The 15,102-nt window shown below is 40.3% G+C and overlaps 1 protein-coding gene across 1 annotated transcript; it reads right to left on the bottom strand.

The window, feature by feature from the left end:
* Positions 1-836: 836 nt before the first annotated feature.
* ptpn23a (protein tyrosine phosphatase, non-receptor type 23, a) lies at positions 837-13,766 on the bottom strand. The gene is made up of 24 exons (XM_079894077.1): positions 13,530-13,766; positions 11,871-11,945; positions 11,578-11,705; positions 11,422-11,498; positions 11,228-11,277; positions 9,537-9,668; positions 9,349-9,429; positions 9,098-9,229; positions 8,956-9,003; positions 8,374-8,489; positions 8,201-8,280; positions 7,669-7,783; positions 7,345-7,410; positions 7,118-7,263; positions 6,629-6,934; positions 6,391-6,545; positions 6,137-6,288; positions 5,846-6,025; positions 3,080-5,708; positions 2,801-2,985; positions 2,604-2,708; positions 2,378-2,516; positions 2,172-2,285; positions 837-2,090 (listed from the first exon to the last, which is right to left on the bottom strand). Exons 1-24 carry the CDS (start codon positions 13,611-13,613, stop codon positions 1,497-1,499), a joined length of 5,889 nt encoding a protein of 1,962 aa, XP_079750203.1. The 5' UTR covers positions 13,614-13,766; the 3' UTR covers positions 837-1,496.
* Between the last annotated feature and the right edge of the window lie 1,336 nt (positions 13,767-15,102).

Here is a 15,102-nt window from a genome sequence, read left to right as displayed (position 1 = left end):
CTGTGTGTAAATATTGCTCTGTCTTTTTTTGGGCCTGCTCTGCCCTCTTCTGTCTTTCCCAAATACACTACTACACAGTGTAACCAACAGACAGTAGAGGATGTAACTAATGCTCTGTTCTATTTTTAACACAGGAAAAAAAAAACTTTGTACTAATTTGCAAATAAAAGGCTTTCATACATTGTACTTTTCCTTTCTCTTTGTTGTCATTTGTTTAACTTCTGGTATTAAAGAATTATTATTATTATTATGGGTAAAATGCAACAATCTCTTATTAACAGCATTTGGAGCTTGCTGTAATTACCACATAGAATTATTTATTGTTAATTGACAGTAATGCACTTGGTTTAAACGCAACAATTTAGCTCTCATGTGTAAGATGAGTTGGCTTAGTGGTATTGGTTTTTACAATTTTAAACTAAGCAAAACTGCTACTGAACCTGATAGTGAACACCATGCATTTTCATTGAAATAAAAAAAAATCATATGAATTACAACATGAGAGTAAGAACAACAAATGTATGTGATTTCTGCCTAAATAAAATTTAGATTTGAACTTGAATTCAAATCCAGTTTGTTCAAGACTCTGAAGGGGCACATGGTGCAGCAGACAGAGAAAAATATGTAAATGTAATGCTTGTAAGTGCCTTCCAAAAAGGACTAAAACTATAAAATAATTAAGGCTTTTTTGAATAGCCTTCAATGGGGAAAGATGCTCTTTGCAGCCAGATGTAGTTACGGCATCTACCACCAGAGGCAAATGAGACCATGCTAACAAAACCTTGAACCCTTTTCACTCTTTTTTTAAAAGCAATAATCAAAAGACACAAAAGGGTACTGACATTTGTTAAGATTTATTTACACAGTTCAAAGAATGACAAGTTAGAATCAACTCATAAAAATGCTATGATTTCCGAGGCGATTCAGAAATGTAAGTGTTTTAAATATAACGAGTACATCAAGTCATATCAAGTAGTATCTTCGATTTGTCCCTACATATAAGTTGCAGATCACTGTAGCTCAAAGACAGGTGCAGTGACTAATAATATACAACCCACAGCGCAAGCAGCATGTGTACAAAGGGCGAGCAGATAGTCGCTCAATGAGACTGTTAATATGTTTTTTGATAATGACAATAGTAGCTTGGATGTCAGTTTCTATCACACTATTTCCATTCTCAGTGTTTACATTTTTTGTGTAGAGGCAGATGCCCACTGCAGAAGAACCAAAACTCAGGCACCTTACAGGCAATCACAAACACCATGGCATTAGGAGTGCATGCTAGGAGATAAGACTGGATTTATGGAATGCAACCTGAAACACCAGGATCAGTGCTGGGAAACTGCCAACTGAAAAGACTTATCAGGACACAAGCAAACAGACAGTGATGAGGTTCAAGAGGCATGAACATGGACAAGGTGTTACATGGGGTCAGAAACAGTTCATAAGAGGACTGCCTGTGGTGGAGAAGATGAAAGAGAGTTCTGTTGTTTGCTTCAGCTTTTGTTGAGTGTCCAGAGAGGATCCAAACTACTGAGTGGATCATCGCCCTCTGGAGGTCCCTGCAGGCCTTTGCCTTCTTGTGGGTGAAGGAAGCTTTGTTTGTTAATCCTCTGTTTTCCTCGATGGGCACTGTCCAGCGTGAAGGCTTCAGGTGTGAGAGAAGCCAGCAGGTCTAAAGATGAGGAGGTGGGTGGCGAGGGAGCATGAGGCGCAGCTTCAGTGGAAGGGTGATGATTTGAGACAGGGGAGACAGGAGTGGACCCAGTGAACCCATTCCCGTGGCCGCCAGGAGGCGAAGGTGACTGCGTCTTGCCTGGAGAAGAAGTGCAAGAGAGGGGGGGACTGATGGAATCAGGCATCGCTTCATAATAAAGAGGGTCCTGAGAAGGCTGAAGTGGCATATTTGTAGGATCTGGTTCCCCTATGCTTGCCGCATCAGAGGCAAAGGGAATCTGGTCTTGGCTGGGCTCTTGTTCATGGTCAATACTGGGAGGTCGAATGCTTAGTTTGGCTACGGTGGCCTGTATGGAGCTAATAGGCATGTCTCCTCCCAGAACAATGTCTTGAGATTCCTGTCGTGAGTATGACTAGAAAGACACACAACATTAGATCAACAGTCACACAGATGTTTGTTTTTTTAACAGATAAACGAGTAAATAAGAGGTTACCTTCAATGCAATGTTGTTTGGGGTCCTAGTGCAAGGGGACATTATGATACCATGGCGTTGCAGAACCTGCTCGGTATGTTTAAGAACAGCCTCATAGCAAAATTTGAGGTGAAGCTGTGGAGATTATTTAACAAAAGTACCATTATATTCTATCGATTGAACCTTGAATTGCAAAATGTCAAATCTCACAGTAAGTCAGCAATTACCTTTTCTTGAAGCATGTTCTTCCTCTGCTGCCTCATCTTCCTCACCAGTTGGATCAAGTCAGGTATACCATTGCCAGCCTCAATTTCTTGCAATGCTGCATAAAGCAGACAGAAGGCGCCAGTACGGCCAACACCAGAGCTACAAGAAACAAAATTCTTATGCTTAGCTTTGTCTATTTGTTCAATGTCATAAATAATGTCTATGAGGTATGTTGAAGTATAGTACCTGCAATGCACCACAACTGGAGTGTGTAGCGGGCGCTGAAGCAGGTAATGTCCATGGACTTCTTGAATGAAACAGATGAGGTTGCTTTTACTCTCTGGAAGGCCCCTTTCCAGAAAAAAATAAACCAAAAACCATGAGTGACAAGTGTTTCAAGAGGCAGCACTGACTCTGAATATGTATGGAGAATAAGTCCTCACAGTTCAGGCCATGAAGTAAACTGGAGGTGTGCAACAGTGCGTCTCAGACTCTGGTCCCGATACTGTAGTCCTATCATGCGCTCTATATGAGTTGGAGTGCTCTTCTGGGTGGTCATGGTAAGGGTGATTGGACCCTGAGCAAGTTGTTGGCCTCTCTCTGATGGAAAGTAACGCAACACCTTTTGCTGGGAATAAAAACACATTGCAAAACTTTATAAATATCAACAGCAACTAATATTCTAGAAATCATCAGGAGGACCCTTGCTAAAGCATATTTACCTTCTCCAGTTCTTGCTCAGACACTAGCATGACAATGACAGAAACCTTCTGCTCATAGACCATGAGCCAGAAGTCGGCTGCGGTGCCAGTGAGGGGAGCCTGAGTTGCAATGAGCCGGGGGCAGTATGCAGATAGGTCCTCAATGAAACTGGCATTGACGTAATCGTCTTTACCAGAGCTCAAGACAACACGATTGCAGTCATAAGGCATCACATCTTGATGGCGGTTCTTCATGGTATAGCAACGAGCAATGGCAATAGAGAGCTGGCGAGTATCCTTCTCCTGTTGCTCCTGCAGTTCTTTCCATTGAATATCAAGTTCTGACAGACCTCTCTTCCCTGTTGGGAGCTCTAAGGATTGGACTCTTGATCGAAACCGTTCTAGCTGTGCACTGAGTTTTGAGACCCTCTCTGGTGCTTGGTAAGGGTCTCCCTGAATGAGTCTCACACCCTCTGCTTTCTTTCTGTAATGTTCCTCCTGAGGGTCAGCTTTGGTGGGTAATAAGACATTGGCGGTGTCCTTGGTGCCTCCATGCTGGCTCTCAGGGCTTGAGGAAAGCAAGTCATCCGTTCTAGAGTTCTGTCGCTGAAACAAAGTGGAGTCAGGTGGAGCTATGGGACCAGTGGGAGTTGGAGCCTGAACTGAGGACTGCGGCAATGCTGCTCCTCCAACTGGGGTAAGAGCAGGAGATGGTCGCTGGGTGACCATACCAAGGGATGGAGGACCAGGAGAGGGAGAAGGTGATGGGGCAGGAGAAGGTAGAACATGAGGCTGTGGTGCTCCTGAGGATGGAGGTATCATGATTTGAGGCCCTGGGGGAGCAGCAGCTACAGGATGCTGCATTGGTCCAGGAGGAACGTTTCCACCTTGTGGACCAGAATAAGATATTGGGCCTCCTGGAGGTTGCTGTTGTGGGGCTAAAGGCTGTGAAGTAGGTGGCTGGGATTGAGGTTGCAGAGAGGCCACGGTCTGGTTGGAAACCATAGGAATACCTCCTTGAAAACTCAAAGGTGCAGAGCTAGAAGGAATGGTTGGCTGAGGTTTGTAGATATTGTGAGGGAGTGCTGGAGGACCGGACTGGGGAAGGATTTGAGGATGAGGGTGGTTTTGATGTTGTAAAGGAGTGCTGGGGTGCATTTGTACATGTGATGAGTGTGGGCTATGGGGTACCTGAGGTTGAACAGGAACAGTAGCCCTCAGAGGGACTGCTGGGTATGCTGGCTGTTGGTTGGATTGATGAGTAGGGATTATCTGGGACTGGGGGCAGTGAGATAGCGGTTGGGAGACTGCAGGCATTTGTGGGTGAGATGGAGGAGACATGTGAGTGGATGGTGCAAGCATTTGTGGTTGCTGGGGAGGAGGTATCTGCATATGGGGTGCAGGGCCTAAATGATGAGAGGATGGGTGTAGGAGGGTCTGAGGGTGAGGAGCATGGGGCAACTGATTGATGATGGGAGGTGTTTGGGTCTGGGAAGCAGGGGGAATCTGTTGATTGACATGTGTTAAGTGTGGCATTGGCATAGAGGGTATTGGTTGGGAGGACGGAGGCATTTGCTGATTAACATGAGCTAAGTGTGGCATTGACATAGGAGGCATTATTTGGGGGGATTGTTGCATCTGTGGAGGTATGCCTGGATGTGACATCTGGCCCGGGGTGACAGTGTTAACTTGAGGAGGTTGGGAATTCGAAGCAAATGAGACAGGAGAGTAACCCTGATGGGGCTGCACATGGGTAGCTGGAGCTCCAAACTGTCCTTGGATTTGAGGTTGCTGAAAGTTTGGTGGTCCTGGTTGTCTTATTTGGGCTATGTACTGTGGGAACTGAGGCTGAGTGTGCTGTGGCCTAGTCGAATGTCTTGGAATTTGTTGAGTTGGTACAGATGGGTAAAATGACTGTGGTTGGCTTTGACCACCTTGTTGTCCAAATACCTGTTGGGGCTGAGTTTGAGACTGTGGATGACGGGCTGGCATTGCTTGTGGAGGATGACCCATGGGAACACCAGGTTGTTGCATGTACTGGACATGGGGTGCCATCTGAGGTGGAGCTGCATACACTGATGACACCGGTTGATGTTGCCCAGGAGGAGGCATAACTGCCTGGGCAGATGCAGGACTGTAACTAGGAATAGGTGTCTGTACACTATCCACTGTAGTGGTGGAAGGTCGGACTTGAGTAATCTGTGGGCTAGGTTGGTTCTGAGAAGATGGAGGGCAGTACCCAGACACAGGTGGTAGTGGAAGGACCTGAGGGTTGGGCATCTGTGGGAACTGTTGCTGTGTGAAACTCTGAGGTGGTGGAAAACGGGACATTTGAGCAAGAACTTCAGGAGGCGGTAAATTTGGTGGAAATCGGGGTTGCGCAAAGAGTAATGCTGAGCTAGCTCCAGGCCAGCGCAGAATTGAGCTAGCAGCGGCCCCGGAATGTGTTGCAGGATGACCAGGTGGTGGAATCGAGAGTTCAGGAGGAAGGCTGCGTAACTCTTCTGGGAGATCTCCACCAAGGGCTAGGATAGCTGCACTCAGCTCTGCCAGTTCAGGGTCTTCGGAGTTGGCAGGATCTACATTTTGGCCTTTCTTCTGGGGAGGCTTTGGGGCAGTGGGTCTTTGGGGAGCCTTTTTCTTTAGCTCTCTGTCACACATTAAGCAGAATCAAATTAATTGGAGGTAATACATCAAACTTTCTATTAAAAATGTTTGACAAACTGTTTTTTTTTCTATGCAAAAAAATATATATGTTAATAGATTGGTGAACAAACTCCTAGTTACCTTTCCATAATGGTTTGTCTCTCCTCCTTTCGGGCCTTGCAGACAGTCTTGGCTCTCTCCAATAAGCGAGAGGACTTTGTTTCCAGATCCTCATAGAATTCTTTGCCCTCCTGAGATTTCTTCATTAGGTCTTCATAGGCCTCATAGGAGGCCACAAGCATCTGTACAGTGCTGTTCCATCTAAAAAGTAAATAGACACCGTTTATATACTTAAGAAGTATTCTGATGATGCTACACTTGATAAAGTTTTTGCATGTTTGTCACATTTAAATGTTATCTCTTAAGTCATACTTGTGTTCGGTTTCTGTCAGGCCCTTGCGCACAGTGGCATACTGTACATTAGCCTCTGTCAGTGCCTTCAGGATATTCTCTTGAGCTGCCAGGTTCTGATCAATGTATACTTTCACCTGCTCATACTTCTTAAGCTGCTCCTCAAACAGTTTCTATGAGGGAAAAGTAAGTGAGCAAAGATAAAAATACAATGCAGTGACATTTCTAATAAAAACCCTTTAAAAATAATTGCCACAGTCATGTAAAGCCCATACCTTCATGTCAGCACGTTCAGTTGTGACCAGAGCAGTAGTGATGTCGTCCTGCTGAATGAGGTCTCTAAGCTGCTTCTCCAATGAGCTTCGTTGGTCCCGCATTTCTTGCACTTTACTCAGAATTCTCTTCATAGTCTGGAGACCTGCCATCTCATCTGAAAATCTCAAAAAATTGTAATTCTCATAAACATACACAACATGATGTTTTTTTTTTATTATGTCGTAACAAAACACCCACCCTCACTAAGTTGAGGTCTCGGCAATGCCTCTCTAAGAGTGTCTAGTGGTCCACCAAGGAGTCTCAGATTGCTGATGTGCAGATTCATGGCCCGATGAAGTTCTGTATTGGTGAAGCTGGCTTTCTCGTGAGCTTCCAAATACTTTTCCAAGTCCCTCCGCAGCTCTGCCAGGGTTGAGGGCCGATCTGGTAAAGCCTGCTTCCCAGCAGCCTCTTCTAGTCTTCTTTCCTCTGCCTCATCCTCATCCAACACATCTCGAATCTCCCGCAGAGAGGCTTCCACATCAGTGAACACACCTGAGAGGACTGAGGATGGAGGAAGAATTTAGACTTTTTCCTGATGCTTAATTGTATATTTTTAAGAGCTGCTTAATAGCTTGAACTGAGAGGCACAACTAGTTTGAATAATCAAAGCTAAATTAATTAGCTTTAAATACTGGTGCAAAATAAAATAACATGGGGGGGGGGCTTCATAAAGACATCACTAACCCTGCATTGATTGGATGAGATTTTTTACAGTGTCTGGTCTCACACTCAAAGCAGCACATTTTTCCATCAGCACAGAGGGAAGGGTATTATACATCTCCATATTGTCCACTGACTCTGGGTCCAGACCGAGAGAGTCCATGAATTGCCTATAGAAATATAACATTTAGACATTTAGATACATACTGTCTATGTGTTTCATATACAATATAAAAGCTGTTTGCACTCACTCTAATGTCTCACTCTTGCCATCTATTTTTGCCATAACATCCCGTAGCAGCTTGGCCTTCTCTTCACTGTAAATTTGACAGGAAAAATGAAGAGGTTTTTTTTTTTTTTGCCCCATACTTGATTCCCATCAAATATAGCACAGGGGAATTAAAATTTATCAGAATGAGGAACTGTAGAATGAGGTAAGATATACTTTAATGTTTTACATCTTGAAGGGTTTTATTTTAGTCTTTTGTTTTCAAGTTGTGTGTGTGTATGTATATATTTATATATATAAAAAATATATATATATAGTGAAATAATAGTTAGGACTTGAACCAAACCTGTAAAGAGAGGAGGCCTCGTGGGCAGCCATTGGCACCAGCTTTGCAAAAATGTCTGGGCCAGTGACACTAGGATCTGTTGGGTTTACAGGCAAAGCTTTCACCAAAGGGGCACCTGTGATGAAGGCAGGAGAGTGTTAATCCTTAGGACAGCATTTTCCGGTCACTAGCGAAATTCTGCGAGCATTGTCTATTTTCAATAGAGTAGAGATGTATGAAGCACAGCTCACACAGAAGTCACTTTCAAAACAAGCAGCTTTCTATTGGTCAATGCGATGAATTCCCTTGACCAACTTGAAAATGAGTGACACTTGCATAGGGAACTCTTTTGCGTTCACATGAAACTCCTGATCACACTGATTTCTATTGGAATAACTGGATTTGGCTTGTGAAATTTCGCCGAGCAACAGTAAATGTGATCGCACCTTTACTGATACTTTTTTTCATGGAAATAAGCACTTATTCTAGTCATGCCATATAACTAATGAATGACATCACCAAAGAGTACAACAACATATGTTAGCCAAAATACCTTTCACTGAGGTCAATGTCTCCAGAGATGGCACAGATTCATGGTAAATGAAGTCATTGTCTTTTTTGGCAGAATTAAATCTAAAATGAGAAGTGACACAAATGTGTTTCCTGTGACTTTTATAAAGAATGAATGATGTTTTTGGTAAGCTGTTAATAATAATATATGCTTACTTTCCCCCAATGACATCCATGGTAAATTTAAGGGCTTCCTGTACACTGTCTGGCTGACCCTTAGCCATCTTAATTGCTTCGCTGAGTTTGTCTAGTGAGCTTTGAAGGTAAGCAACCTGTTGAAAAATTAAATTAAGTATTAGAGTAAAAAGATTTACAAAACAGCTGGTTCTTTCTAGGTTCATTTCAAAACCATTCTCTTCCTCTGATTAGTTTATATATCAGAGATGGACAACTTCGATCCTGCCCTGCAGAGTTTAGCTCCAACCCTAAACAAACACACCTGAACCAGCTAATCAATGTCTTCAGGATTACTAGAAGGCTAAGCGAGTTATATCAGTGTTGGAGCTAAACTCTGCAGGACAGTGGCCCTCCAGGACCGTGTTTGCGCATCCTTGGTCTATGGTTTCTAGAAATGGAAGTAAACGACCAGGAACATTAATTACACTGTTCTTCTTAAATAAATAAAAAAACATCTATAAATGACAATAGACTAGGATGAGAATGAAACTAGTTCTCCATGGCAAAATAGCACAGATGGCCACTAACTGAAATTGAAGACAGAAAAAAAGCAGGTTGTACCCTCTCTCCATACTTCTGCTGCTCTTCGGCCTGTTTCCCCATGTGCAACTGTTGAGAGACAAGAGGATTTAGGGTGACTTACTTAGAAACATGTAAAAAATAAATAAACATGTGACCATCCTGCTTTGAATAGAAGACTCACATGAGCAACTGCAGCAAAGTAGTAAATCTTCATTTGCACTAATTTCTTCCAGTCTTTCTGTATCTTTCCTAACATTGAAACCGTTTCTGAGTTCTCCAGGGCTCTGCAAGCCTCTTTGTAATAGTCTACCACCTGAAGACAAAAAGATTTCATGTCCAATCAGATGTTAGATTCATACTGCAGCTAGTAACAAACTGTAAAAAAAAATCTTTGCCATGGATGTAGCTAACTAAATGGTTAAAAAAAAGTACCTGGGCACTTATCCGTGCAACAAGGAAGCTCTTCCGGTTGTCCAACATAGATTTTTCCAACAGGCACTCTTGGGCCTGACCCTGAAAAGAGCAATTGGTACTTTAGTCCTAATCTACAAAATGGCAAATGAAAAAGATGTATATAACATATATGAAAGCAATTGAGTGAAACTAACACATGATCATACCAGCATGAGGTTGATGTTGAGATTAAGGATCTGGTGACTCATGTCCACACTGAAGTTGTGACTGAAGTGATCACGCAGGTAGGTAAATGCTCCAGCTGAGCACTGAAAGTGTGTGCAAGATACTTTCATTCCCTAACAGTGAGGGGAAGAGTGAGAGTTAGGACCCTAGAAAAAAAATACTTTTACTGTAAATTGCCGTAATTAATTGTGAGTTCCAGACCAGTAAAAAATCATTTTAGATGAAATCTCAGACTTTTCCTACTCAGTCACAACATCGCACAGCACACCCACAGACCGTCCACAATCTGTTCGATGACTGTCAGATTTATATTGCTCAAAAAACTCTAAAGCACTTTATGTGTGTCAGGTAAAAAAAACTAAAATGGCTGCAAAGTAGCTAATGTACCACTATGAAAATCTGTTCTGAATTCGTAGTGGTTCATTAGCTTTGTTCTGTAAATATGTTATAATTTTACTATTGATAATGTCTTAAAGTCTGCATGAAATGGAAATTCACACTATTTTCTAAATGCATCTTACTGATCTTATTGTGAACATTTCATCCATGCATAGGTTTCATTTTTAACAAAAAATGTTTTACCTCAAAATCAAAAATTCATGACTTGCCAAACTTCTAAAACTTTAGATGTATTTGACTTAATGCCGCACTGCGCAGACAGTTTATTTGTCCCTGAACTGAACAAACCGATCGGCGAGAGTTGCTGCTTGCAGTCGAGGGCGGAATTGAAAACGGAGCCGTCAAGTCAGACACTTTCTGCTTCCCGTGGTGACGCTTGAGCGGTGTTTGCATACTTTACCACAGACAAAGTGGATTAGATGCAATATTTGTCAAATCCACAGATATTTCAGACGTTTTCATGAAGCAACAGAAATCTTGTTCATGTACTGCTTAATACAGCACCATCTGTACAAGAATAAAGTTCAAAATTAGCCTACACTATTTAAATACCAATAAAGTGGGTATATATATTTTTTATCAGTTTTATTTTGATAAAACATTATGGTAACATGAAAAGAGCTTTTACTGTTATAAAAACATGGATTTGTGAGCATTAGTGGAACTGAAGGTGTCAGAATACACACGAAACACACGTCATTGTTGTCATTAGTGAATCCGGCCAATCATGGAACAGCTGTGTCGTCATCAGAGCTTGTCCAGTCACTCTGAAGAATCTGGCGTCAACGCTGTCTGAAGTCGGACAAAATTTGCAACCGGCATGCATCGCTGTGTCAGACGCTGATCGGTCTGCGAAGCATGAAGTCGAACACACCCATTTAAGTCTGCTTAAACCCGAGCCCTTTCTAGCAATCAACTGCAAGCTCGCATTCCAATCTGCCTCTATCCAATCAACAATCGGTGAATAGAAACAATCACCCATACTACATTTTTTTCTTTTTCAATAATTTGTCTCATTCCTCACAATTTGGAAGTAAATATCCGTCGCTACTTCCGTTACATCGCAATTTTAACAACACACAAGTTTGAATTTTCTCTAAAAAAAATACATAAATATGTTTGTTATTTGTGAAGAAGTGCTGAAATAGAAATAAATAATCTCTCAGCCTGACGATGTGAATATTTCAGAGTTGAACCAGCAATTCCTATATGCCGCGCACACTGCATTAAAATCACATGGCATTTAAATGATTCCTTCGGTAGTTCAGCTCACCTCTTCAGACACCCTGTTGTCCATGGCTCCCAACATTGAATGGAGTGCTCCTGCAGCATGGGAAACATGACTTGAATCAGGAAACAGGCCTGATCTTGAACAATACCCTCTTCTCAGCGACACACTCGTTATTTATCGCAGACAATGCAGTCATTGACTAGAGGAATAATACGTATCAGTCTAGTACTACTCACCCAAATTATAAAGGATGCAGGCCTGCTCGTAGCAGATGTCATCATGGGTCACTGTCTTTCCAGAAAATATCTCTGTCCTATATATTAAACAAAAAAAGTGTAAGGGGAAGCCGAAAGGCAAGCACACAAGTAAGATGGCTGGTTTGGAGCCCTCACCAGGAGATAGGGACAGCAGCTTCCTGCCCAAATCCCAGAGGCACACGACTCTGAATATAATGCAGCTGCCCGAAGTACTTCCTTAAGGTACTGCAGCCCTCAAAGTCACGTGTGACATTCACAGCACTCTAGAAAGACAAGAAAATGCAGAGAATGTAGAAAAGGTATGACCATAGACTTCACGTATACCTGTTGCTGAACTGGTTGAGCATGGTGCTAGCAAAGCCAAGATAGATTTTCAGGGAAGACACATAATGATTAAAAGTATACCTTGAATGCACTGTAAGACTCACCTGTCTGAGTTGCTCCAGTTTCTTCAACTGCTCATTATAATTGTCAGGATTTTCCCCATAGTTCTTCAGTATGAACTGAGAAAAGGGAAAAAGAAGTTTGTTACAGAGTTACAGCTCAGCAGATAAAGATTGGTAATGGTAAAAGATTGCACTGGTAAACAAAAGAAAGCAAAAAATCTATTTGGCCATCCAATAAAATCCACAAAAAAATCGAATATATGGAGTTTAAAATTGTTCAGTTGAATAGTGCAAAAACTTTTTACTTTCTAAAACTGTGATTTTTTTGTGATCACTAAAACTGTGATTTTTTTTTTCCAGGATAAAATGAAAAATACAAGAAAAAGTAAATATGCACTGGTGAAAGAAAGAAACAAGCAAAGAAGTATTCTGATCTTTTTGGCCACTAACAAGACCATTCAATACAATACACATAAAAAAAATAAACAGTTTAAATTATTTTACAGTAAAGAGACACTGACAAAAATAATCAGGCTTTATGATGGAGCCTACAAAAAATTCTGGAACAGCAGTTCCTCTGCTTCACTAAAATATCATAGCTCTGTCATTTTGTTTGCATGCAACACTATCAATAATTACCATGCATAAACATAAACAACCACCTTTAGCAACCCGAACCTGCTATTCATCCTTTGGCCTAGTTTGTTAGGAATGGATCTGATAACTAACATAACACAAGATAATGAAAATTCCTGACTGCTGGGAAGAGGTGGAGGATAAGGAAGCATGTTTTCTTTGTGAAGTTTACATTAATATAAACATTAAATACAGTATAACACAGAAAAAATATATTCTAATGTATCGTCAAGGACAGACTCTCTGCAGTAATAATAATAAATTATTATACACAGAAAACATGCAAACACAACTCATTGCCATTCCATTGCCAAACATGCCATTCCAACTCATAAGACAACATGGCAGTGTTTAGGTTAGTGAGTGACCAAATAAACAAATAGGTTCTGATGTTTGATTTGTTAAAATTACCGATTAGGATGCACTATTTTGCTTGAGTTTAAAAAAAGTGTTTTTCAAAACCCATGTGACTTTTTTTTTAGTGGAATATAAAATTAGTCATTTGTAGTATAATGTCTGTTCTTTATTTTTATAAAATAAAAGTGAATGGTGACCACAGTTGCCAAGAAATATTCTAATGCCTGTGTAGGTTTCACACAGAAAGCTATATTATGGAAGATTCCAGAAGATTCGAAATAAAGCCCAAGAGTTGACCATTACTATGACGCTCTCTTGTCATTAAGTGTTGGACAGCACCAGTCCCCACAGACTTTCAATGTATGGAAAATATCGATATGAAGATTCTATAAAAAGTTAACATATCATTTTGTGTTCGCAAAAGACATAAAGACACACGATTTGGAATGACATCTAAGTAAATAATAATAAATACATAAATCTAAGTAAATAATGACAGGCTTATTTTGGTAAATTAGATTTTTGGTTGAACTGTTTCTTTAAGAAAACACAGAGTAGCTCACGCAATAGCTGGAAAAACAGGGCACAGGGTTAAAACTTTAATTTAGTGGCAGATTACATGCATAAAACATGCTGTTTTGTTTATTTCCGACGTATAAGAGCAATGACAGTAGTGTGTGATTTGAACAGGCCTGCTTGGTCCCTCACCTGTTTGACAGTCGGGCTGAACTGAAACTCTCCAGCCTCCTTTAGATCCAGCCAAATCATCGGCATTCGCGGCACGGCCTCCATCGCAGCCGCCGATTTCGCTGAGCCGACTAAAGTAGAATAGTATTATAGCGTTCAAGTACTTGGAAAAAAATCCTGCGGAAGTATTATTTTGAATTTTACAGCTCTGAACGACTGTGTCATGTCCCCATTTACATCCATACAGGAAGCGATTGCAGCCTCGGGAAGTGACGTCATGAGATCTGAATTCTGACTCTGGGAAATGTGGTTCTGTGTTTTCATGTCATGATGACAAAAAAGTACAGATTGAAAGGATACCGTGTCGAAATTTGAATTAAAAGTCAAAATATCTAGCCAGAACTTACATTTACAAAATTTCTACATACTCATTTACTTTAAAGTTAAAATGATTTCCCTTATAGCTTTGGAAGATCGGTAGATGGCAAATAATGTTAGAAACTTTAGAGACTTCTAAGATAATTTTCAATCTCTTACTTGCCTTTTTTGGTCCTTATGTGTGACCATCATTACTAAGGGTAATAAGGAAATGCCAGTGTTGTTCTGTGCAACTTCTTTCATTCAGTCCTTTTTCATAAAGAGACAATACAACATCTTCTGTAAACCAAATAACAGAAACAGTGAATTGAAATGCTACAAATTATTGTAGGCCTACTTTTCCTGCCTGGTAAGAAAATATTTTCTTCAGTCTTAAGTACATTTTGTCAGTTGTTTATTCCTAATTAACTAATTGATTCAGATTGCAATAAACTGAATAGTTATTAATTTATATAGGCTATTTATAATATTTATACCTTGAGGCAATCTATTATAGATATTTTAATCGATTGTGACATTTTTAAATAAATAATTTACTGAATCAATAGGCAGTAATAGATATGATCCAAATCTCTGAGGCCACTAAAAATGACTATTTTTTGTTCTTCTAATTTAAAGGCTGAACAGAAAAATGTTCAGAATTTCTTACTGTAATATCTGTTAAATATGGAGTTCACATTTGCTTGTTTGATTAGTGACATATAAATAGTGCAAAATCTTAAATATTTCTTATTTATTTATGCCATAACTTTTCTTATTTTACTTTTTTTTTTTTTTATTTGAAAACTTTGTTTAAATGAAAAAAATTCTAAATATTTAATGTGGTCTCAGACCTTTGGATCGCACTGTATCTCTATTGATTCATTATGTAAATAATTTCTTAAAAAAACAGTATCTATAATAGTTTAAGATATATTTTAACTATCCATTTTAATCTACAAATTCTCTAATTAAATAAAGTGTTTTGTGCTCCAGGTGTTCTCAGTAATAATGAGTGGAATGTGATTTATCCTCATCCGATCTGTGCTGTGAGAGGATCCAATGTCACTATTCTCTGTTCATTTAAATATCCATCTGCGCTAGTGAAGCGAGTGCTATGGTGTTCAATGAGATCAAATCATGGTTTCTGTGAAAATAAGCCATATGTTTTTGACAGTGATGCCAATGATAATCAAAGAAACTTTCAATACATTGGAGAAAACACATCAAATTGTTC

The sequence above is a fragment of the Squalius cephalus genome, assembly GCF_949319135.1.
Source record: "Squalius cephalus genome assembly, chromosome: 15".
Lineage (NCBI taxonomy): Eukaryota > Metazoa > Chordata > Actinopteri > Cypriniformes > Leuciscidae > Squalius > Squalius cephalus.
Note: the sequence above shows the minus strand (reverse complement) of the source record. Positions and strands in the feature narration are given on the sequence as shown.

What these genes read in the sequence shown, in the direction of transcription:
- ptpn23a (XM_079894077.1), bottom strand. Translation starts at nt 13,613, where the DNA reads ATGGAGGCCGTGCCGCGAATGCCGATGATTTGGCTGGATCTAAAGGAG. An exon ending in CCAGTTGTGGTGCATTGCAG is followed by an intron (nt 2,517 to 2,603) that starts GTACTATACTTC and finishes TGTTTCTTGTAG; the next exon opens with CTCTGGTGTTGGCCGTACTG. An exon ending in AGAACATGCTTCAAGAAAAG is followed by an intron (nt 2,286 to 2,377) that starts GTAATTGCTGAC and finishes TAATCTCCACAG; the next exon opens with CTTCACCTCAAATTTTGCTA.